This window comes from Schistocerca americana, chromosome X (genome assembly GCF_021461395.2).
Source record: "Schistocerca americana isolate TAMUIC-IGC-003095 chromosome X, iqSchAmer2.1, whole genome shotgun sequence".
In the NCBI taxonomy this organism is placed as follows: domain Eukaryota; kingdom Metazoa; phylum Arthropoda; class Insecta; order Orthoptera; family Acrididae; genus Schistocerca; species Schistocerca americana.
This window is the reverse complement of record NC_060130.1, coordinates 656,212,171-656,235,989: the sequence shown is the minus strand read 5'-3', so window position 1 is coordinate 656,235,989 and position 23,819 is coordinate 656,212,171. Positions and strand designations below refer to the sequence as shown.

Sequence of the window (23,819 nt, the reverse complement as noted above, 5' to 3'; positions counted from 1 at the left end):
TTGATCAAAACACTGTCATGCTTGTTTTGCATGAAGAAATCTGTGTCATTGCTTTGACTGGCAGATGGGATTGCTACCATACTTTGCATACTTTCACTTAATGTTCTCCTATGGTACAATCTTCTGGAGCACGTCAGCTAATCTCAAAAAAGTAACTACATATTTGGTGTCTGGTCTTTTGGACATGTCTGAAAGAACAGACACCATTTTGACACTATAGCCACTATGAATTGAGACACAAAGGAGATAAAGACATTAGCTGCCAGTGGGCATTGAGTTATATCAGTGGGGGTAGTTGAAAATTTGTGTCAGACTGGGATTCAAACCTGGGTCTCTTGCCAACTAGTCAGTTACACTGACCACAATTCCATCCATACACAGTGCTCACAACAACCATGTGGACTACCCCAGCATGCCTCCTGTCAGATTCAAAATCTCAACATATACCATGCACTATTGGTATAGTGCCCCTGCTCATTAGCTTCATTACTCATGGAATTTCGCCAATTCCTGTAAAAGTTCGAGCTTGGTACGCATCTGTACTGAAGGGATCATTAGCCACCATCACCTTAATTAATGACATATGTAGCGTCTAGTCTTTTGGACACGTCCTAAAGAACAGGCATCATTTTGATCTAAATAGACTCCAATTGATCCAAATGGATCAAAATGGTGTCTGTGGTTTAGGATATGTCCAAAAGGCCAGACAACACATATATAATTAATTAAGGGCATGATGGTCAATGACCCCTTCAGTGCAGATGCACATCGAGATCGGACTCTTATGGGAATCAGTGAGATGCAGCAAGTAATAAGCCTAACGATCAGGGTCACTACATCAGTAGTGGGTAGTATAAGTTAAGGATTTGGGTTTGACAGGGGGCATTCTAGGGTAGTTGATGCAGTTGTGGTGACCACTGTGTCTGGATGGCATAGTGATCAGTGCAACTGCCTAGTAAGCGGGAGACCCAGGTTCGAAACCCATGTCTGCATAGATTTTCAATGTGCCCCATTGATATAAATCAATGCCCACTAGCAGCTAATCTCTTAAATTCCCTTGTGTCTTGACTAAAATAAGTATTTATTCTACAGAAGTGTGTTCTAAGAATATTGTGTAAAGCTGATAAACAACAACCTTGCAGAAGGGCTTTGGGATTCTTACACTTATATGCCAATGTGTATACTCCCTAATGATATTTGTGATTAATAACAAAAGTAAGTTTACGATTAACAATAAAATTCACAACCACAAGCCTACACTGCTGGTTACTGAAACAGGAATACAAGAGGGGATAGAAGATACATTTTACTTATTGTGCATATACATCAACATGCCATAAACATTGTAAGTATTGCCCACCCTGATGTGGGATGCCACACGATTGCCTTGTGAGCATGTGATGCGGTGAGAAAAGTACATAAGCAGAGCAGACATGATGGGGGATCACCCTAGCATAGATATGGGCTGCAAATGGGAAATTCTATTGAGATACGCAACCCTGACAATGGACAGATTATTATTACGTAGAGCCTATGATTGAGTATCTTGAGAATAATGAGGCTGGTTGAATGTTCATGTGCTATTGTCATGACCATCTCGAGAAAGAGGAGGAAGGACAGTGAAACTACCACTAGGTGCTAAATGGTTGGACATCCCTGACAAACCCAGAACATGGGGTTTGGAGGCTTGCCTGCTCTGTAAAGTAGGATAGATGGTGATCTGTGGTATCTCTGTTGAAAGAGCACAATGCTGGTGCATGCACAAGTGTTTCAGAGCATACTGTTCATCATACATTGTTGAACATGGAGCTCTGCAGCAGACCAGCCCTATGCATTCACATGTTGACCCAATGACATCATCAATTATGACTGCAGTGTGCCCGGGACCATCAAAATTCAATCGTCAGCCAATGGAAATGTGTTGGTTCTTTGGGCGAATCACACATTTGTTACACTAGGTCAATGGTCATCTCCACAAAAGTCATCATCAAGGTGAATGGCAGCTTGAAACTTGCAGCATGCCACAGACACAGCCTTGTTGGAGCAGTATTATGCTAAGAGATACATTTTCCTGTGGTTGCATGTGACCTGGTAGTAATCAAAGACAAGCCGACAGATATGGACCCCCAGCACCTCTTCATGCTTGATGTATTCCCTGAGGCAATGTCACCTTTCAGCAGTATAACTGTCCATGTCTCAGAGCCAGATCTATGCCACAGTGGTTTGAGGAGCATTATAGTGAACTGATATTGATGTCTCGATGGCCAAATTCACCTGATGTAAATCCTATTGAATCTGTAAGGGTCACTATCAGGTGTTCTCACCGCATACACAAATCAGCAGCCCATTATTTATGCAGAAGAGGAGGGCATTAGTGTTTAACGTGTTGTCGACAATGAGGTCATTAGAGATGGAGTACAAGTTCAGATGGAGGAAGGAGGAGGAAGTTGGCTGTGCCCTTTCAGAAGAACCACCCTGGTTTCCTCAAACGATTTAGGGAAATCATGGAAATCCTAAATCAGAATGGTTGGATGCAGGTTTTAACCACAATCATCCTGAATGCGAGTCCAGTGTACCCACCACTGTGCTACCTCACTCAGTGTTATTTATGTGAATTGCATGACCTTTGCATAGACGTCTGATGCCACATACCTCCACAAACCCACCAACAAACTGTCAGACCCCTGTATACAGAATCAGTGATGGACAAACAAGCTATTCAGCAGGTGGTCATAATGTTTTGGATCATCAGTGTACAGAATAATAGAAAGAATATGTCATTAAATTTGTAGGTGATTTGGTGGTATACAAGGTGCAGAATTTACTACACAGAGCTACCATCACTGCCAGCAACAATGGCTCTAAAACATCTGGCACTGGGTTGAACTGAGCTTGGAGTACAGATATGGATATGTCATTCCATGCTGGTTCAGCTCTGTGCCAGAGTTCAGTGATCATTGTGACTGGTGAGTTGAGGTGTGCCAGTCTCTCAACAACCCATGACTAAATATTTTCAGTGAGTGAAGGCTCTGGAGAACATGCTGCCTGGGGCAACAGACAAGCAATTGAGGCTAGGTCAGGATAACATGGTCAGGGTTTGGTCATGCATTACCTTATTGAAAGATATTTTTATCAGATCTTGAAGTTAAGCACAACCACTGGCCTTAAGATGTCAGAAATGTAGCCCCTTCAGTCCAAGTTACCAGCTAGGTGCCAGCCGGAGGGGCCGAGCGATTCTAGGCGCTACAGTCTGGAACTGCGCGATCACTACGGTCGCAGGTTTGAATCCTGCCTCGGGCATGGATGTGTGTGATGCCCTTAGGTTAGTTAGGTTTAAGTAGTTCTAAGTTCTAGGGGACTGATGACCTCAGAAGTTAAGTCCCATAGTGCTCAGAGCCATTTTGAACCAGCTAAGTCAACAAGGGATGGAAAACAGACAGTGTGTATCAATCAGTGATAGAGTAGCATGGAGAGCTGCATCAAACCAGTCTCAGGACTGAAGACCACAACAACAACAACAAAAGTCAACAAGGGACCCCACACCTTCATGTCAGATGCTGGCTCTATATGATGTTAATTCATTCTGGAGCCTCCAGATACACACACACGCACGCATGCACACACAAACACACACACACACACACACACACACACACACACACAGAACTAGGACTCATTAGAAAACATGACATGGTGCCACTCCTTCTGCATCCAAGATTGTCATAGGGTGCACCAATGTCAGTGTGCCTCTCTTTGCTGCCATGAGAAAGAAAACCACAACAGTGGCCACAGAAAGTCCAGTGTGTTCCAGACATCATCGTGCTTCTTGTGTAAATACACTCCTGGAAATTGAAATAAGAACACCATGAATTCATTGTCCCAGGAAGGGGAAACTTTATTGACACATTCCTGGGGTCAGATACATCACATGATCACACTGACAGAACCACAGGCACATAGACACAGGCAACAGAGCATGCACAATGTCGACACTAGTACAGTGTATATCCACCTTTCGCAGCAATGCAGGCTGCTATTCTCCCATGGAGACGATCGTGGAGATGCTGGATGTAGTCCTGTGGAACGGCTTGCCATGCCATTTCCACCTGGTGCCTCAGTTGGACCAGCGTTAGTGCTGGACGTGCAGACCATGTGAGACGACGCTTCATCCAGTCCCAAACATGCTCAATGGGGGACAGATCCGGAGATCTTGCTGGCCAGGGTAGTTGACTTACACCTTCTAGAGCACGTTGGGTGGCACGGGATACATGCGGACGTGCATTGTCCTGTTGGAACAGCAAGTTTCCTTGCCGGTCTAGGAATGTAGAACGATGGGTTCGATGCGGTTTGGATGTACCGTGCACTATTCAGTGTCCCCTCGACGATCACCAGTGGTGTACGGCCAGTGTAGGAGATCGCTCCCCACACCATGATGCCGGGTGTTGGCCCTGTGTGCCTCGGTCGTATGCAGTCCTGCTTGTGGCGCTCACCTGCACGGCGCCAAACACGCATACGACCATCATTGGCACCAAGGCAGAAGCGACTCTCATCGCTGAAGACGACACGTCTCCATTCGTCCCTCCATTCACGCCTGTTGCGACACCACTGGAGGCGGGCTGCAAATGGTCCTCGCCGATACCCCAGGAGCAACAGTGTCCCTCATTTGCTGGGAAGTGGCGGTGCGGTCCCCTACGGCACTGCGTAGGATCCTACGGTCTTGGCGTGCATCCGTGCGTCGCTGCGGTCCGGTCCCAGGTCGACGGGCACGTGCACCTTCCGCCGACCACTGGCGACAACATCGATGTACTGTGGAGACCTCACGCCCCACGTGTTGAGCAATTCGGCGGTACGTCCACCCGGCCTCCCGCATGCCCACTATACGCCCTCGCTCAAAGTCCGTCAACTGCACATACGGTTCACATCCACGCTGTCGCGGCATGCTACCAGTGTTAAAGACTGCGATGGAGCTCCGTATGCCACGGCAAACTGGCTGACACTGACGGCGGCGGTGCACAAATGCTGCGCAGCTAGCGCCATTCGACGGCCAACACCGCGGTTCCTGGTCTGTCCGCTGTGCCGTGCGTGTGATCATTGCTTGTAGAGCCCTCTCACAGTGTCCGGAGCAAGTATGGTGGGTCTGACACACCGGTGTCAATGTGTTCTTTTTTCCATTTCCAGGAGTGTACTTGCATTGCTGCAAACAAGCCCATATCCTGACTCAGCGTGTGTGACACAGCTCTATTATCCTGCATTGTTGAGCAAACAATGTGTCTGTCCTCCCATGAGCCCACTGACTCCACATTCACATGACAGTAGTGCATTTGCAACTGATGCAGACTGCAGTATTGCAGAATGATAAACCACAACCCAAAGAGGCCATCATCCAGCAGCTGTTGACTTCCATGTGTTGGTAGAAATTTCTACTTGTTATGCAAGTCTTAACTCAATCACCTTTCAAACAAACCAACTTTCAAATGTGATTTGTGACAGAGAAATCTTCTGCGTAATCCTTTCTGATATACAGAATGTAGATGGCATTTCTCCTAGCTGTTTTGTGTGACTGGACCATACATCCAAGATGAAGTCCATGTCAACTTCATATTTCTTGCATGTCACCTGCACAGTATTGCAATTTTAACGGAAGCACTGTTTAAGGAAAAATAGCAGCCATATAGGCTATGTATCCATCTTGAAGGTTCAGAATGGAGTTTTATATTCTGGCACAAAAGTCTATAGCAGGTGGTTAGTAAATTTTGAGTACAATTTTGAAAATCCCCAGATATTGACAAAAACATAAAAGAATATTTTATGAGCCATTCCTTCTACAATTTATCAGAATATTTGGAACCACTTATCTTCAAATTTCAGAAAGGAGCTATACGAATCATAGCACATAACTCTCCAAGAACTCATTGTAGGCCCCTTTTCAAAGAACTGCAAATACTCACAATACCAACACTGTATATTTTTAAAAGCATTGTGTGTACAAGAGCACATATGAAAAATCTACGTACAAATGAGGACACCCATAATTATAAAACTAGAACTTGTAAGAATTTGTATGTAGAAAGGGTAAGGACAACACAAACCCAAAAGCATGTAAGTTATTTTGGAATAAAACTTTACAATGCTCTGCCAGTGTACATGAAGGAAATAATACATGAAGTAAAATTTAAGACTGAGCTTAAAAATTACCTTTTAAGCAAAACTTTCTATGACGTAGAGGAGTACTTTGATTGTGTGTAAATTTATTGCCAAAAATTTTAATTTATACGTCTAAATTTGTACTTTTTAAAAAATGCCTTGAAAGTGATATTCCATTATTATGTCTGTAGTACTTGTACTAGTATGATAACTTTGTTGTGACAATTCCTACATCATGTAAATGATTTACAGGAAGATAATAAAATGAAATGAAAACACAAATATAATAACCCAAATTATTCTTAGATTATATCCAAATTTAATGCCTGAAATTGATTTTAAAATCTCATATACAGAACTGTGATGCAGCTTACAACAACAAGTTTCAGAATGTATGGCACAACAATTTATTGAGTTATCCTATATTTTGTGTGTCACTTGGGAAGTGGATAGTAAATGACATTACACACATCAAAATATAACTTAAATCACAAGTAAACATTTTGTAATGTTAGGAATATACACTGTTGTGCAAAACTTAACAACAAAAGCAAGTTTTGCATGCTGTGTCACTGCCAAGTAATACAACTTGATGAAATTTAGAGCACACACAGAAAGAATTGCTGCAGTGTAGTACAGAAGGTAACTGAAAAAAAAAGACATGCAATGAGATGAACAGAAATAACACATTTGTTCAAAGGCAATAATTACTCTGAAGTCACCATGATTTATGATGGTCATGGTACGTAACAGGGTGCGATCATCATGAACAGCATGCCTGCCCTGCAGTGTGCTCCCATGCCAGCCATCAGGTCAGTAAGGAGTTCTTATGGTAGGGTGTTTCATTCCTCCACCGGTACAGTTCACAAATGCTGAATAGTCATTGGTGCCTGTGAACATGTCCAATGCATCTCACATGTGCTTCATGGGATTTAAGTTTGGGGAATGGGCAGGCTAGTCCATTCATTCAATACCTTCTTGTTGCAATAGCTCCTCTACCTGCACTATTCGATTTGGTCATGCATTGTCATCCATTAAAGTGAAGTCAGGGCTGAATGCACCTCTGAAGAGACACAGATGGAGAAAAGACACACATGGAGAAGGAGTACAGTGTCACAATAACAGTGACCAGTTCAGGGACATTACTAAACCCACCCAAAGATGTAGACAATCATGCATGAGCAGTGCCCATTAGATGGAGGGTGTCCGACAGCCAATCATTTCTAGTCATTCCACCAGGAAGGAGGTTACACGGCTAGTGTTATCTGTACCTCAACCATGCCTATATGGTCAATACCATGGTTTTATCATGTCTGCGTTGTTACTTTGTGCCAGGAAGGGCTCTCAACAAGGGAAGTGTCCAGGCGTCTCAGAGTGCACCAAAGCAATGTTGTTCAGACATGGAGGAGATACAGAGAGACAGGAACTGTCAATGACATGCCTCACTCAGGCCGCCCAAAGGCTACTACAGCAGTGGATGACCACTACCTATGGATAATGGCTCAGAGGAACCCTGACAGCAACGTTACCATGTTGAATAATCCTTTTTGTGCAGCCACAGGACATTGTGTTATGACTCAAACTGTGCACAACAGCCTGCATGATGTGCAAATTAATTCCTGACATCCATGGTGTGGTCCATCTTTGCAACCACAACACCATGCAGCGTGGTAGAGATGGGCCCAACAACATGCAAAATGGACTGCTCAGGCTTGCCATCATGTTCTCTTCACTAATGAGTGTCACATATGCCTCCAACCAGACAATCATGGACACATGTTTGGAGGCAACACAGTCAGGCTGAACGCCTTAGACACACTACCCAGTGAGTGCAGCAAGGTGGAGGTTCCCTGGTGTTTTGGGGTGGCATTATGTGGGGCCAACATATGCCACTGGTGGTCATGGAAGGTGCCATAACGGCTGTATGATATGTGAATCCCACCCTCCGACCGAAAGTGCAAGCATATCAGCAGCATATTGGTGAGGCATTTGTCTTCATGGACGTCAATTTGTGCCCCCATCATGGACATCTTGTGAATGACTTCGATCAGGATAATGACATTGCTCGACTAGAGTGACCAGCATGTTCTCCAGACATGAATCCTATTGAACATGCCTGGGATGGATTGAAAAGGGCTGTTTATGGATGATGTGACCCACCGACCACTCTGAGGGATCTACACTGAATCGCCGTTGAGGAGTTAGACAATCTGGACCACCAGTGCCTTGGTGAACTTGTGGACAGTATGCCACGACAAGTACAGGAATGCATCAATGCAAGAGGATGTGCTACTGGGTATTAGAGGTACCGGTGTGTACAACAATCTGGACCACCAACTCTGAAGGTCTCGCTGTATCATGGTATAACATGCAATATGTGGTTTTCATGAGCAATAAAAAGGGTAGAAATGACATTTATGTTGATCTCTGTCCCAGTTTCCCATACACGTTCTGGAACTCTTGGAACTGAGGTGATACAAAACTTTTTTTGATGTGTGTATTTGGAGGTCAGTACACACATGCAGCATTATGTCTTCTAACCCCATGATACCTGGACCACCAAAATGATCATGACTGAGAAAGTTCCTGTGTACATTGCATGTTTTCACCTCTCTTCACATAAGGATACATCCAGAATCACTACTCAAGCTGAATTTGCCTTCACGTGAGAAGAGGACATGACTCCACTTCTAATTGTTTCAGTCCCTACGCTCTTGGCTCCATCACAAATGGTGACACTGTTGTTTAGGTGTCAACAGAACTCAGAATCCTTTGGGGAGCAGTGCCTGTGGTGAGGAATGCTCCCAACGCATGTGAAACAATGCTGTCAGCAACATCAAACTGCAGGGCTACACATGTCACACTTCATCCTTATTTCAGTTTCCTGATGATTCTTATTCATATGAAGTCACCCAAATGTTATCCTCAAGTCATGTTATAATGAAGAATGCCACCACAGTGCACTGTAACTGCTCACTGATTGATTTCAATTTACCAGATATCGACTGGGACACTCAGATGTTTAGGACGGGTGGTAGGGACAGAGCATTGAGTGGCATTATACTGAGTGCACTATCCGAAAATTACCTCGAGCAATTAAACAGAGAACCGACTCGTGGAGATAACATCTTGGACCTACTGATAACAAGCAGACCCGAACTTTTCGACTCTGTATGTGCAGAACAGGGAATCAGTGATCATAAGGCCATTGCAGCATCCCTGAATATGGAAGTTAATAGGAATATAAAAAAAGGGAGGAAGGTTTATCTGTTTAGCAAGAGTAATAGAAGGCAGATTTCAGACTACCTAACAGATCAAAACGAAAATTTCTGTTCCGACACTGACAATGTTGAGTGTTTATGGAAAAAGTTCAAGGCAATCGTAAAATGCGTTTTAGACAGATACGTGCCAAGTAAAACTGTGAGGGACGGGAAAAACCCACCGTGGTACAACAACAAAGTTAGGAAACTACTGCGAAACAAAGAGAGCTTCACTCCAAGTTTAAACACAGTGAAAACCTCTCAGACAAACAGAAGCTAAATGATGTCAAAGTTAGTGTAAGGAGGGCTATGCGTGAAGCGTTCAGTGAATTCGAAAGTAAAATTCTATGTACCGACTTGACAGAAAATCCTCAGAAGTTCTGGTCGTACGTTAAATCAGTAAGTGGCTTGAAACAGCATATCCAGACACTCCAGGATGATGATGGCATTGAAACAGAGGATGACACACGTAAAGCTGAAATACTAAACACCTTTTACCAAAGCTATTTCACAGAGGAAGACCGCACTGCAGTTCCTTCTCTAAATCCTCGCACAAACGAAAAAATGGCTGACATTGAAATAAGTGTCCAAGGAATAGTAAAGCAACTGGAATCACTCAACAGAGGAAAGTCCACTGGACCTGACGGGATACCAATTCGATTCTACACAGAGTACGCGAAAGAACTTGCCCCCCTTCTAACAGCCGTGTACCGCAAGTCTCTAGAGGGACGGAAGGTTCCAAATGATTGGAAAAGAGCACAGGTAGTCCCAGTCTTCAAGAAGGGTCGTCGAGCAGATGCACAAAACTATAGACCTATATCTCTGACGTCGATCTGTTGTAGAATTTTAGAACATGTTTTTTGCTCGAGTATCATGTCGTTTTTGGAAACCCAGAATGTACTATGTAGAAATCAACATGGATTCCGGAAACAGCGATCGTGTGAGACCCAACTCGCTTTATTTGTTCATGAGAGCCAGAAAATATTAGATACAGGCTCCCAGGTAGATGCTATTTTTCTTGACTTCCGGAAGGCGTTCAATACAGTTCTGCACTGTCGCCTGATAAACAAAGTAAGAGCCTACGGAATATCAGACCAGCTGTGTGGCTGGATTGAAGAGTTTTTAGCAAACAGAACACAGCATGTTGTTATCAATGGAGAGACGTCTACAGACGTTAAAGTAACCTCTGGCGTGCCACAGGGGAGTGTTATGGTACCATTGCTTTTCACAATATATATAAATGACCTAGTAGATAGTGTCGGAAGTTCCATGCGGCTTTTTGTGGATGATGCTGTAGTATACAGAGAAGTTGCAGCATTAGAAAATTGTAGCAAAATGCAGGAAGATCTGCAGCGGATAGGCACTTGGTGCAGGGAGTGGCAACTGACCCTTAACATAGACAAATGTAATGTATTGCGAAAACATAGAAAGAAGGATCCTTTATTGTATGATTATATGACAGCGGAACAAACACTGGTAGCAGTTACTTCTGTAAAATATCTGGAAGTATGCGTGCGGAACGATTTTAAGTGGAATGAGCATATAAAATTAATTGTTGGTAAGGCGGGTACCAGGTTGAGATTCATTGGGAGAGTCCTTAGAAAATGTAGTCCATCAACAAAGGAGGTGGCTTACAAAACACTTGTTCGACCTATACTTGAGTATTGCTCATCAGTGTGGGATCCGTACCAGATCGGGTTGACGGAGGAGATAGAGAAGATCCAAAGAAGGGGGGCGCGTTTCGTCACAGGGTTATTTGGTAACCGTGATAGCGTTACAGAGATGTTTAACAAACTCAAGTGGCAGACTTTGCAAGAGAGGCGCTCTGCATCGCAGTGTAGCTTGCTGTCCAGGTTTCGAGAGGGTGCGTTTCTGGATGAGGTATCGAATATATTGCTTCCCCCTACTTATACCTCCCGAAGAGATCACGAATGTAAAATTAGAGAGATTAGAGCATGCACGGAGGCTTTCAGACAGTCGTTCTTCCCGTGAACCATACGCGACTGGAACAGGAAAGGGAGGTAATGACAGTGGCACGTAAAGTTCCCTCCGCCACACACCGTTGGGTGGCTTGCGGAGTATAAATGTAGATGTAGATGTAGATACACACTGTCTTTTTTCCATCCGTTCAACTGCCTAGTGCTGCAGGGCCAGCCCCATTTAGTGCTATAGTCATACAGACCTCATGCCATGTGATGTCTAGCTTTCTGTGCATGACTGGAAGACCTCTGGCAACATATATCTACACTTTCATTCATTTCCAACAAGTAGTTAATATGTTATGTTACTTTTTCTGTCTCATTCTTAAGTTTTGCAGAACAGAATATTTATATCAAATAAAAGATGTATTTAGTTAATAAATCATATTCAGAATAAACTAAAATGTGGTATATTACAAGAACATACAAACGTAAAGGACAATATGGTGACATCAAATTTGTAAACTGTAATGGGTCCTTAATATACTATACTATTAAATGCTACTATGGGATATATTCTGATGCTTTAAGCCTCATATCTTCTCAGAAGCAATATAGCAGTTATTACAAAAATTGGTTATAAAAAATCTAGGAAGTCAGATACTGAGTTTTGAGTGATGGCACAGTTACATAATTTAGTCCATAACACTTAAATTTTGTCTTAACTTACTGGAATAATTATTGTTAGATTAGATGTAACAATTTTAGTAATTACTTATAATTCAGCTGGGGCACAAAATATTGCAAGGGGGAGAAGAAGATTTTCTTGTACTGTATCTTCATGGTTGTATTTCAGAAACATATAATTAGATATCTGGTAAATCCACAGTTTGACTGTACCTTGGCATATGTTTATTTGTGTAAGCAATAAATGCAGTTGTGCACCATGAACTCATTAGAAGCATCGCAACCATTGCTGCTGCTACCTGAAAATGGCTGAAAAAGACAAATTATTCTTTACTCAACAAGGAAATTTAATTTATTGTACTTATAATCAGCTTTTGAATTTTAAGCTAACAAATTTTTGACAGTATACAAAAAGATTTCTTTAATCTGTTTCAAAAGCACATTCTTTCATTGTTACCTGCTATATGATATGTTTCAGTGATGAAATAATCATTAGAAATAGCATTCATGCATGGTTCTTACCTAGCTGCCACAATAAGTATAGCTATCCCAAGTATATAGAACTGTGTGTCATCTGCTAAATACCAGCTCCACAACATGCACTGAAATGGAAAAGCATTAGTTTTCAGAAGAAAACTGAAATAACAATGTCACTAAATCACTCACTTCTTAAAAATTCAGATTAGGTTGCAGTATATATTATTTTGTAAACTGAAGACTTCGATTCTAAAAAAACATCTGATCCTATTACTGACAAACTAGTATGTAGCTTAAAATTCAGGTTATGTATATGAAAATAACTGGCAATTATTTTGTCCATCGTAATATTGGTGAAACAACACTAGGTGACTTCATTGTCTGAACACCAAAACCACTTGACTGTGAATAGTTGAATTCTGTGTAACCAGTGGTATTTCTTGTTTATATATTAATTACAGTGTTATGTGTAAAACTTCATAAAGAAAATAAGGAGACTAAAATTCTCTTAATTAGTTATAATAAATGAATATTTGAATAACTGAATGGATATTTGGTACTGTAAAAACCTCAGAGGTGATCTGAGGTACTGCAAGTGCCAATGCAATATGTTTACGTTAATAAACTTGTATAAAAGTCAATAGATTGTTCGTACACACACACACACACACACACACACACACACACACACACACACACACACACCTAGTCTCCAATCACTGAAAAAATACATATTACATTCATGTCCATTTACAGCCAATACCAAACTCTACAACTACAAGAGTACATATATATCAAGTCACATCCATTTCTTATGTTTCATTAGAAATGCATCTTCTTTATAAACATTTATTTCTGATAGAAATATTTTGATCTTTTCCTTGAACTGATATGACAAGGTATGGCAAAGCAAGTCGATGTTTTTGAGTAGTTAAAACTGAATGATATTAGGTCATACTTGATCCTAGTATTCTGGCCATTATTTTACTATTGATAGCAGTAATAGTTCTCCCTGACATGCTTCAGGCAATGTATAATAAATAATGATAGCAATCTTATAATATGAAGAATTCTAAAACTCTGTCTACAATGAGCTGTAGGTATTACATTGCATATTATTCTCATTGCCTTAAAAGCATACCTCATTACTAGTAGTTAATAGCTAGAATAGTGTAGACAGACAATTTTAAACAACCTCTTCTCTGTAGTAACATATTTATTCCACACCTCCAAAAACTCTCCTTCAATCTGAGATTTGTAGGACACAATGTGTAAGTGAATGAATAGCCATATCAGTATGAATGGTATGATTTTTCAGAAGTACAGGCAGAAATTCCTTTTAACTGTTAATTTACATTTTGTTGTGGTCTACTGCTGTTACATTATGATGTAAGTGAATATCTTAAAACCCAGTGAAGCTGACCATGATCATGAAGTTATGACTATTTCAAATTGAACGAGGAGTATAAAAAGTAACACATGTTCAGGATATTGTTCTGGGTCTGAATTAGCATTTTTTGCCTAAATGAGAAACTTCTCTCACTTCTGTATGTTGCTGTTATAATTTTTGTGGTGTAGTTTTCATTTTCCTCTTTCATCTAAATTGCTTTCCTTTTGATAGATCAGATACAAAATTGTTCTGAAAGCTCAAGATTCTGAATTCTTATATGTTTTTCTGTGAAGCAGTATATTTGGTATAGTCTTTAGTGGTAAAATAATTGTTAGTGAAAATAAACTGATCTATGTCACAAAGAATGTGATCATGGGTTTGTAATGAAATAAAAATATACTGAGGGAGTGCTTCACATTGGACTAACTGTATAGATACTATGTATTGTTGTACAGGCGGATGGTGTTGACAGTAATATGGAGATCCTCAAATGGAAGCAGAGCACAAAGGAATTTTATTCAGTACGTCTTGAAATTTTGCTGGCATAATGAGTGTTCCATGAGGTTTTGCGATTCGGATATGTGATGACTGCTTTCCATAACAGTTTATCTGACAATAAAGCAGTCATATTCAAGAGAGTGCACATTGTTATGTTTATACCAATATGCCAATTTTTTTTGTATAAAGCAATTTCCAGTTATACAGCTCATTGATGGTGGATGATGGGCTGTCAACTGGAATATCATGACAAGAAATTGACTCAGCTGGCTGTAAACTGAAATATCATTGATATACAATCACAAAAAATTGATTTATGCCTTGATAAAGCCATGGCATGCAAGTGTAGGTTTGCCAACACTGTTTCATTGATGTGGAAGGAAATATACTTAATGATGGACTGAGTGAGGTGGTGATATGGTAAGACACTGAAATTACATTCAGGATGACACAGGTTTATACCTCTGTCCAGCTATCCAGATATAAGATATTGTCCAGCCATCCTCTTTTAGATTGTCTATGGTTTCCATAAAATATAGGGATTACTCCTTTAAAAAATAAATGGCTTAATTGCTTCACCAACCATTCCTAACCCATGCTTGTGGTCTTGTTCTAATGATCTTGCCATTGACAGGACATTAAGCCCTAATCTTCATTTCTTTAACATATTTCATGATGGGAGAAATACAGTAAATTCAAAATTGGTAGAATTGCATGCAATTACTCTTAAGTGGTACATCTTGACTAGCATCTTTATTCCACAATGTAGTTTCTGTAACTAGAATAAGAGAGTTATATTGACTATAGAAACAGGGTTCCGCCGTGAGAATACTCAACTTTCTTCTCTGTACTGGTATTCTGTGACAGGTAGAAAGGTCGCCAGAGTGTTGTTCATGTTTAGTGTTTCTACCCAGCTTGGGCATAGACAGGATCAGATGTTGACCGATGTCTGTGAGGGACACAGTCTTGCTGTGTACGTGTGGGAGAAAGTGTTGTAAGACCCTGCCATAACTTGAAAGGGGCCCTATTGTGGGTCTCCGTTTTGTCAGCTGGTTGAATTGTGGCGTATCCAGATTCTTGGGACATGTGGACATGACAGTGGCCTGATGTTAGACTGCATGTCACTCACAGTTCTATTCAGGAAGTTATGTGGTAAGTGTGTGCAACAATAAATTCCTGAATATAACTGTGAGTGACATTTCAACTAGAGCCATGCTGCATGATTTTAATGTATAGAAATTAACAGGTCCTGTTTTCTATAGCAGAAGAGAAATTAGAAATTTTCTGTCACAAACAAGAACCATGATAGATGCCAACATCACTTCTGACAATTCTGAAAACAGATTGAGATTGGAACTTTGAAAAACTGGTTGGAATATAAGGAAAATTGAACTCTGGACATCTGGTTCATGTGACACAAGTACATTTCTACAGTTGTTTACATTTCTGTGTTGTGCTGTACTTTATAGGAGTCTGGGAAATATTGCTAATAACTACAGACATTTGCATCATAAGAATTACCAGTAGAGGTGTTCAAATATTTTGACATGGCGTAGTTTTCAGCATTACTAGACAATATTCAACAAGAATCAGAGGAGGGGAATAGGGTAGAACTAATTCAAACAGCTGTAGAAACAATAGAAATCAGTTCTTCAGGTCTAGAACAAGCAGGAAATAATGTTTCACAAAACCTTGCAAACATTTTGAATAAGCTAGTTGATCTTCCTGCATGTAAACCTAACTCTGCTCAAGAAATGGAGGCAATAATCAGAGAAGCTATGAAAAAATAGGTGAAGCTAAAAAAATAAAAATAAAATATAATATACAATAAAAAAACAGTAAAGGTGACTCAGATGTAAGTGGGAGATCCAATGTTAGTAAAACACATTAGAGATCAAAGTTAATCACTTCAGAATTGAAGAAGGTTTTCCAAATTTATATTGGACCTTTTGAAGTTGTGGAGAACCCTCACCAAAATGTTTATAGGTTTGTCAACCCAAGATCCACAGAACTGGTTGGTTTGTGGAATTTCACAGATTTGAAACAACAAAGAAAAGCCATAACAACATAAGGGACCTAACAAAAGACAAACTTATTCACTGCAATCTGATGTATGTTATGTGGAAAACAATAAACTTTTCACATACATTTACTTCAGGGGGCACACAACTTTTGAAAGCCATGTGCCTGACAAACAAAAGAACCCCATCTCTACAGTGTTATTCTTCTATTACTAATGGTTGTCATTGTACCTCATTTTTGGCTTCTGATTTTATTTATTACATGTGTGCAAATGAATGTTTCATTAACAGTGTCTTGCTATTAGGTTAAATAAAATGGAAACTTCAAGTAAGCACTTTTAATTATGCTCTACTGAACAACTAAGATATTTAGGTTTGAGAATAATTCATGATAATTCCTGAGAATAATTCCTGATAACATTTACCTAACAAGTATGATGTTTTCTTATGTATCCTGATTAATTTTGTGTAACTCTTTTATTTTTGATAAGATACACCAATGTTAGTTTATATTATATTGTGTGCCTCGTCAGTATGAGTTAGAGCTTCAAATGCTTCCTCATTTTGAATATATGTATTTTATCTGGATATTTACTTCCTTGTTCATTCAAAAGAAACTGACTTTTCATGCTATTTTGAGTAACTTATTCAAACCTCAAGTCAAGCCATAATACTTGATTATGCGCCAAGATCAAGATGACAAGGGTTGTTGCCAGAAGTAACACAAGAACTGTAGTTCTTAGTATTGAGGGCACATTCTGTGATGTTCAAAGAAGCTGCAGAAAGACATCTGACATTGTTCTTATTTTGTTTGAAATGCACTAATAATCATTTTGTATACTAGTTGGACAATATTCATTTTGTAGATTTAGTAGAATAAAACTTACATATTTTCCTAAAATTTTAACTTTACTGTTATGTCTAAAAGAGTCTGCTACACAAATTGTTGTAGCATATAAGGTGTCTCATGAAAGACTGATAATTTAATTTTTTGACACTTGCTTGGTTTTAATTATGCTTTCTGCAGTTCCTTGCACATAATGTATTATGTAAAATCTATGGTTCTGACAGAGGAGGTTGTGTTACCCCAAAGTGAAAAATTGTATTTTTCATCTTGTCATTTTCATCTCAGAATTTCTTTTTATTTTTGTTCATGGGTACACTCCCAGTCTTCCAGTTATTTTCAGGACTTGGAAGATTATAATTTTAAGTATCTGGGTTCTGTTGTTGAGAAAACATTCTACTGTTGTAGGGAAAAATCACATGCTAGAAAAAATCAGCCCTAAAAGGGAACATCTGCTGAATACAGAGAGACAAGAAATAAGAGCATGGAGAAATATGTTCAAGAAAACTGATGACACCAAGAGAGGTTTTGGCTGTTTTTAATTCTGAAAAACATCAAGAGGAACATTTTGTAAATTTCTTTAACCATTAATCAATCAATTATAGTTCATAAAAAATCTTGATTTAAAATCATGCTCCTTACACAGGTTAAAATATGTAATGTCATTTTAACAATTTAAAAGCTTTAGTATCTTCATTTTACCTTTTTAATGTGTTAATTTAGTGTACTTATTTACACACATTCTCAAATACACAGAATTAAGAAAAACAAGTCAATTTTATCTGACAACAAACATGTATGTTTTATAAATACAGAAATTCTAATGTATAAATGGGCAAAAATGTTAGAATTCTATCCATAATGGAATATGAATGCAATACTAAAGGGGTGCTGTAACACTTTAGGCTAGGTACTGGTTAGTTTCCTAACCAGCCTTGTCAGTTGTTGAGCACTGAATCATATGTGCTTGATATTGATCTATGCAGATGAAGTTTTCTTGTTCTATTCCAGTGAATAACACTTGTAGTTGAAATGAATCTTTGTTATTATATTACTACATGGTGTCTGTGTTTTTCAGATATGTCTGAAAGAATGGACACTGTGTGGAGTGTACAGCTGTGATACATATATATAAATTGAAGGTGGTGGTGGGAGAAATGAAATCAAATGAACTATTGATGTCAACTGCATCAGGACTTTATTTAAAATCAGCAGCAACAAGTGAAAATGTGTACCAGACTGGGACCCAAACCTGGGCTCTCCTGCTTACTTGGCAGTTGCATTAGCCACTGCACTATCCACACACAGTGTTTATTGCAGTTGCGTGGGCTATCTCTGCATGCCTCCTGACTGACCCACATTCCCACTTAGTGCAACCTATCTCCAATCCTGGTCCATGTGCTCTATGCTCACTACTTTGAGATTCCCACAGGAGGTCAAACAGAATATTGCTGCATTGAGGGTGATGGATTAATTGCCAATACAGGTGAATCAGTTATTTGAACGTGTGGTGTATTTGTATAACTCATTCACCTTCGCGGGGAATGGATTCACCCCCTTCAGTGTAGATACACAACTCTGTTCAACTTCTTGCAGGAATCTCAAAACAGCGAATGTGGAGGGCATGGGCAGGGACTATGGATTGGTAGCACTAAGTGGGAATGTGTGTCAGCTGAGAGGCATGCCAAGATAGTCCACAAAATTTCAATAAAAACTGTGTCCATTGGTGCAGTGGTTAATGTAACTGCCTAGTAAGCAGAAGATCCTCGGTTCAGATCTCGGTCTGGCATACACTTTCACTCATCAACACTGTTTCTGCATAAAGTCCCAATTCAGTTGACATCAATAGTTTTGTCTATTTCAATTCCTTTCTTCCCCCCCCCCCCCCCCCATCTTCAATTTACATAATCTTTGATATAATCCTTGTGTTCCCTACACTTAATTAGCATCACAACAGTTGATTTATATTTTTACATTTATAAACAATAATAAAGTTTGATTAACAACCCATAATGACATCCACATTTGAAAATATGCAATAACTCAAAACCAACATACTGCAAAGCAGTTCAAGTAACAATAGCATGCAAAGTAGTCTGATAATGACCACAACTTTTAAATAGGCATGTGAGCTACTATGAGATGGAAATGGTACATAAACTGACAAAATACATAATTTGCAAATTTAATTATTACAAAAAGCAATTATCTTTCTAAGAATTAATACCTCATCTGGAAGCTTAGGTGGTAGAGGATCCAGAATACATTCCATATTTTGTCAAACATGGTGGCTTGAATCAATATTGAAATATAAAAAATTTAAAGTACATCATGTTTCTGAATTTCAAAACACATTACAAATGTAAAATTGTTAATATCACTATTCATTTTGGATTTTTGAACCAATAAAATAACACACAACAGTTAAAAAGACCTCTTCCAGAAAAAAAAACTTTAAAATGAAAATTTATCTAGGGAATTTCTAAACAACATCTTAGATTGAATCATCTGTACTTATCAACGGAAAAATTATAAATTATGTTTCCAAATAAAATAATGAGTACATAAATTCTGAATTAGAACTTGAAAAGCATCAACAACTGATATGTTTTTATCATAAATATTGGGCTCTTTTAATAGGGAGGTCAAAATGTAATAGTGTAATTGAAACTTCCAATTTATCTGCCATTTGAAATGTTGAGACACTGTCTGGAAATTCTGCAATGCTGAACAGATGCTTTTCTTGTTGCACTTTTCTACAACAAGCGTGATATCATCATGTCAGTCTCTGTGCAACATTCTATTACTTCAAACGAAAGTTACTCTAATTGTGAATAAATGGCGAGTTGTAACCAAAGTTATGGTCTTTGTTTTTATCTGAAGTTTCACAAGACCCTATTAATGTAAATTATCTACAAAAATCTGAATCTGAGATGTACAGTGACTTAGATTCAACATCAAGGGAACAAATGCAACAAAATATAAGTAAAAAGTATTAATTGAATGCATTCCATTTTTGTATAGATTTTCATTTTATAGGGTTGACATGGTGTGATGACTGACTGCAAGTATGAATGCCTGCATAGAGCTGTGAGTGACATTTTAGTCAGAATGTGGGGGCAACCATATTTGTCATCAAGGTTCCAGACAATCACACATAACCACCAAGAGGGAGGATTGCCATATTCTGCACCAAGCACATCACAACCCCTTCATGTCTGTGCCTGTCATCCAAGAATAAGCAAAACATGAAAATATATATGGCTGTGACCATTCAGCTGATGGAGGAGGTGTCAGGGGGGGGGGGGGGGGGGGGAGGGATGAGGAGTTGAGTTCCTAGTCATATTTCACAGAACTGTAAATAATGGTATTTTTCCCAACAAATTTTTGGGTGAAAAAAGGAATGTCACATAGACTTAATAGATTTCAAAGAGTGTGTGATCATTATTACAATAGGAATAGATAGATAGGTTTTAGAATAATAAAAAAAAAATATCATAACCAAAAAGAAGTGATTCAGTCAGACCTTAAAACAAGCCATAAAAATTCTAAAGCACAAAAAAATTTCTACAGAAAAGAAGAAGGATTAAAACTAGACAAGTGTAGGCATTAGTACTAAATAAAACAAACAGTGCCATCTCTTCTTGACTACATGCTCTGTAGCAGAAATTGGCATGACTCTGCAGTCTTAGGCAGTGGTCTGATGACTTCAAAAAATGACTGTTGCATGGAGACATAAAACAGTTCAGCTTGATGAGCTTGTTTGAGTCTGTAATAACTTTCCAAGACAGTAAAGCCTCTGATGATGTCTCCAGTGATGGAAGATGAAAAGACAATTATGCCTTGGACCACAGCCTTATGCCCAGAAATCAAATATCAGAAACAATGCAAATACCAGCCATAAAGGCCAGCATTTTATGAATTAATAATAGTTGCATCAGACAATAAGACACAAGCAATGTGGAAGATAATTAACTGTGGATGTAATAGGGAAGGAGTAGTCAGACCCAGTGTAGTAGTTTAAATTTTTCACATTTCCATAGGCTTTTAATGAGAATGTACAAAAAATAATAAGGAATGTCAACACTCCCAATGTAACCGATGACTGTAACTACTAATTGGAAAATATTGCAAAGCCAGGACACACATTTAGATTTAGATTGGCTGAGGTGCAAGATGTTTTTAGAATGTTGAAATAAAAACAAGGAACAACATCAATAGTCACATTCATGCATCATATACAATAATTTTAAAATATGAATGAAGTTGAGTTGTAAAACTGCTTACACATATAGTGGACACATACTTATTCAAAGTCCAATTTCCATGGGCATTAAAGTATGTGAAAGTTACTTCAGTTTATATGAAAGATAACTTTTCATGTTATAACAATCACAAGCCTGTATAAACTGATCCATTGCTATCCAAAGCTGCAGAAATGGTGCCCAATAACTAAGTTATAAAATACTTTGAGGAACACACAATCTTCAGCAATAGTCACTTTGTTTTCAGAACAGGTTTGAGTACAGTTAAAGCTTCTTTGTCAGTTCTGACAGAGGTGCACTTAGCAACTGGAGAATGGGTAGGTGTTTCAGAGTAGAATTTCCAATTAATCAAATTTTCATCACAGTGATCTATGAAATCCTGTTAAACAAACTGCTGTTCTATGGATTCAAAGAAAATGTTTTTGAGTTAGTAAATTCCTCAAGATTCTTTACTGGCTTCTATCTTATTTATTATCGATATTAATGATTTCTCATATAATGTCAGAAACAGTAGAGATATCTAAATATGAAAGAGCTCAAACCACTGATAAAGTTATGTTATATACTGTATATATGGTCAGACCACCTTGATAACTCCAATGCAGATGCACAACAGGATCCATGTCTCTTATGGGAATACAGCACTTGCTGCGAGCAAGTAGGTGAATGGACAGTGACTAGCGCATGACAAGCTGAAAAATTGGGTTGGATGGGAAGCAAGTCTGGATATCCAAGTTGGTTAGGACTACCACTAACATTAAGTTGGAGATCTGGGTTTGAGTCCTGTTCCAGTCCAAATTTTCAAACTTTCTCTATCAAATTGTTTTTGTGCCTGATTGCAGCTGGTATGTCTTTCTTTCAAAATTCGATATTTTCTGCAACTGTATTAACAACAGTGTGGCATTTGTTCTGTTGGACATGGACAATGAACTCTGTTTGCATGTGACAAGATGAATATTTGGGTTGGCTAGGAACCATGTCTGGATGGCTGAGATGCCGGCATGGTAGCTCAGCGTGTTTGGTCAGAGGGTTAGCTGCCCTCTGTAATAAAAAGACTGAGTTAATGGATCTTGAACAAGTGTTATGGGACATCCACCCCAGACAAATACAATGAGCCATAATGAACAAAATGAGATAAAAATAAGGTGGTTAAGCCAACTGTTCACATTATGTGGGAGGTTCAGGTTCGACTTCCAGTCTGGCACAAATTTTTAAGTTTCATCATCAAATTATTTCAATTGGCACTGGTCTTTCCTTCACAGACTGATTAAGTTGACCTTTGGTGTAATGTAAATTATCTCTGCATCAAGCAAAACAAATACCAGGATGTATATATTAACTAGTATGACAACATGCCACTGCAACGAGACTTAAGTAATGTTAATTTCTGTGAGCTAACAATTAAACCCAAACTCTCTTGGGGTAGACATGCTTAGGCATTGTTATACAACATTAGCAAGGATGTATTTGCTTATTATTTTTATGTAATGTCTGATGCACATCAAAGGAATCTATCACAGCTGTCAACAGCAGGATACGTGCTAAAATGGCAGGAACAAAAATGATCTGACATAGTTGCACAGTAACTACTCACAGAATTGCTTTTTATTCAGTTAAACTGTTGAGTGTCACACCAAAATGTTTTTAGATTAAGCCTTTACCTAATTCCTTACTGTATCAAATTTCTCTGTCTAATCACTACAAACTGGAAGTCTAAAATCTCAACAGTAGCAGTGCATCAGAATATGGAATTGTGTTCTTGTTACCTGAAAACACTGACACAAAATTATTACTTCTGGATAGTTTATTCCCACAAACCATATAAAATCATTATGATGCAAGATGCAGGTCATAATTAGAGTCTCAAAATAGACACACATTAATAAAAGCCCAAAGCTCAATTCCATACATGTACAATAATAACTGCTCAGTTCTTCTGGCTTGCCTGCCATTGTCTTTATAGAAACACAGTCTTCAATTTCTTCTCTAGTATCCCTACATAACACACTTTACAATGTTCAAATAGGGTTTCACCAGTGCGAGTAGAATGGTATGTACTCTAGTGATATGCTCCCCGACTGCATTGTCTATCCTTGATTCCAACTATTTATAGACTCTCCTGGTGGCAGCTCACAACTTCACCTATTTTTTTATCAATTATAAGAAAATGGTAAACTGAATAATAATACTAAAAAGTAAATATTGTAGAGTTTTCCAGGTGAGATTTTTAATACTAATTATTTCATGTGCCAAAAAACAAAGGCACTCCTTTATGATATCATAATTTCATGTGCAATAAATTTTCCCTGGCTTC

General features: G+C 38.9%; 1 protein-coding gene across 1 annotated transcript in view; it reads right to left on the bottom strand.

Annotated features, from left to right (window-relative positions):
• The window catches only part of LOC124556231 (O-acyltransferase like protein-like), a 263,370-nt gene that overhangs the window by 24,784 nt on the left and 214,767 nt on the right, over nt 1–23,819 (bottom strand). Inside the window, exons 10-11 of the mRNA XM_047130221.1 lie at nt 12,533–12,612; nt 12,224–12,319 (exon numbers count right to left, since the gene is read on the bottom strand). Coding sequence (XP_046986177.1) covers nt 12,224–12,319; nt 12,533–12,612 — 176 coding nt within the window. The remainder of the gene's footprint in view (nt 1–12,223; nt 12,320–12,532; nt 12,613–23,819) is intronic.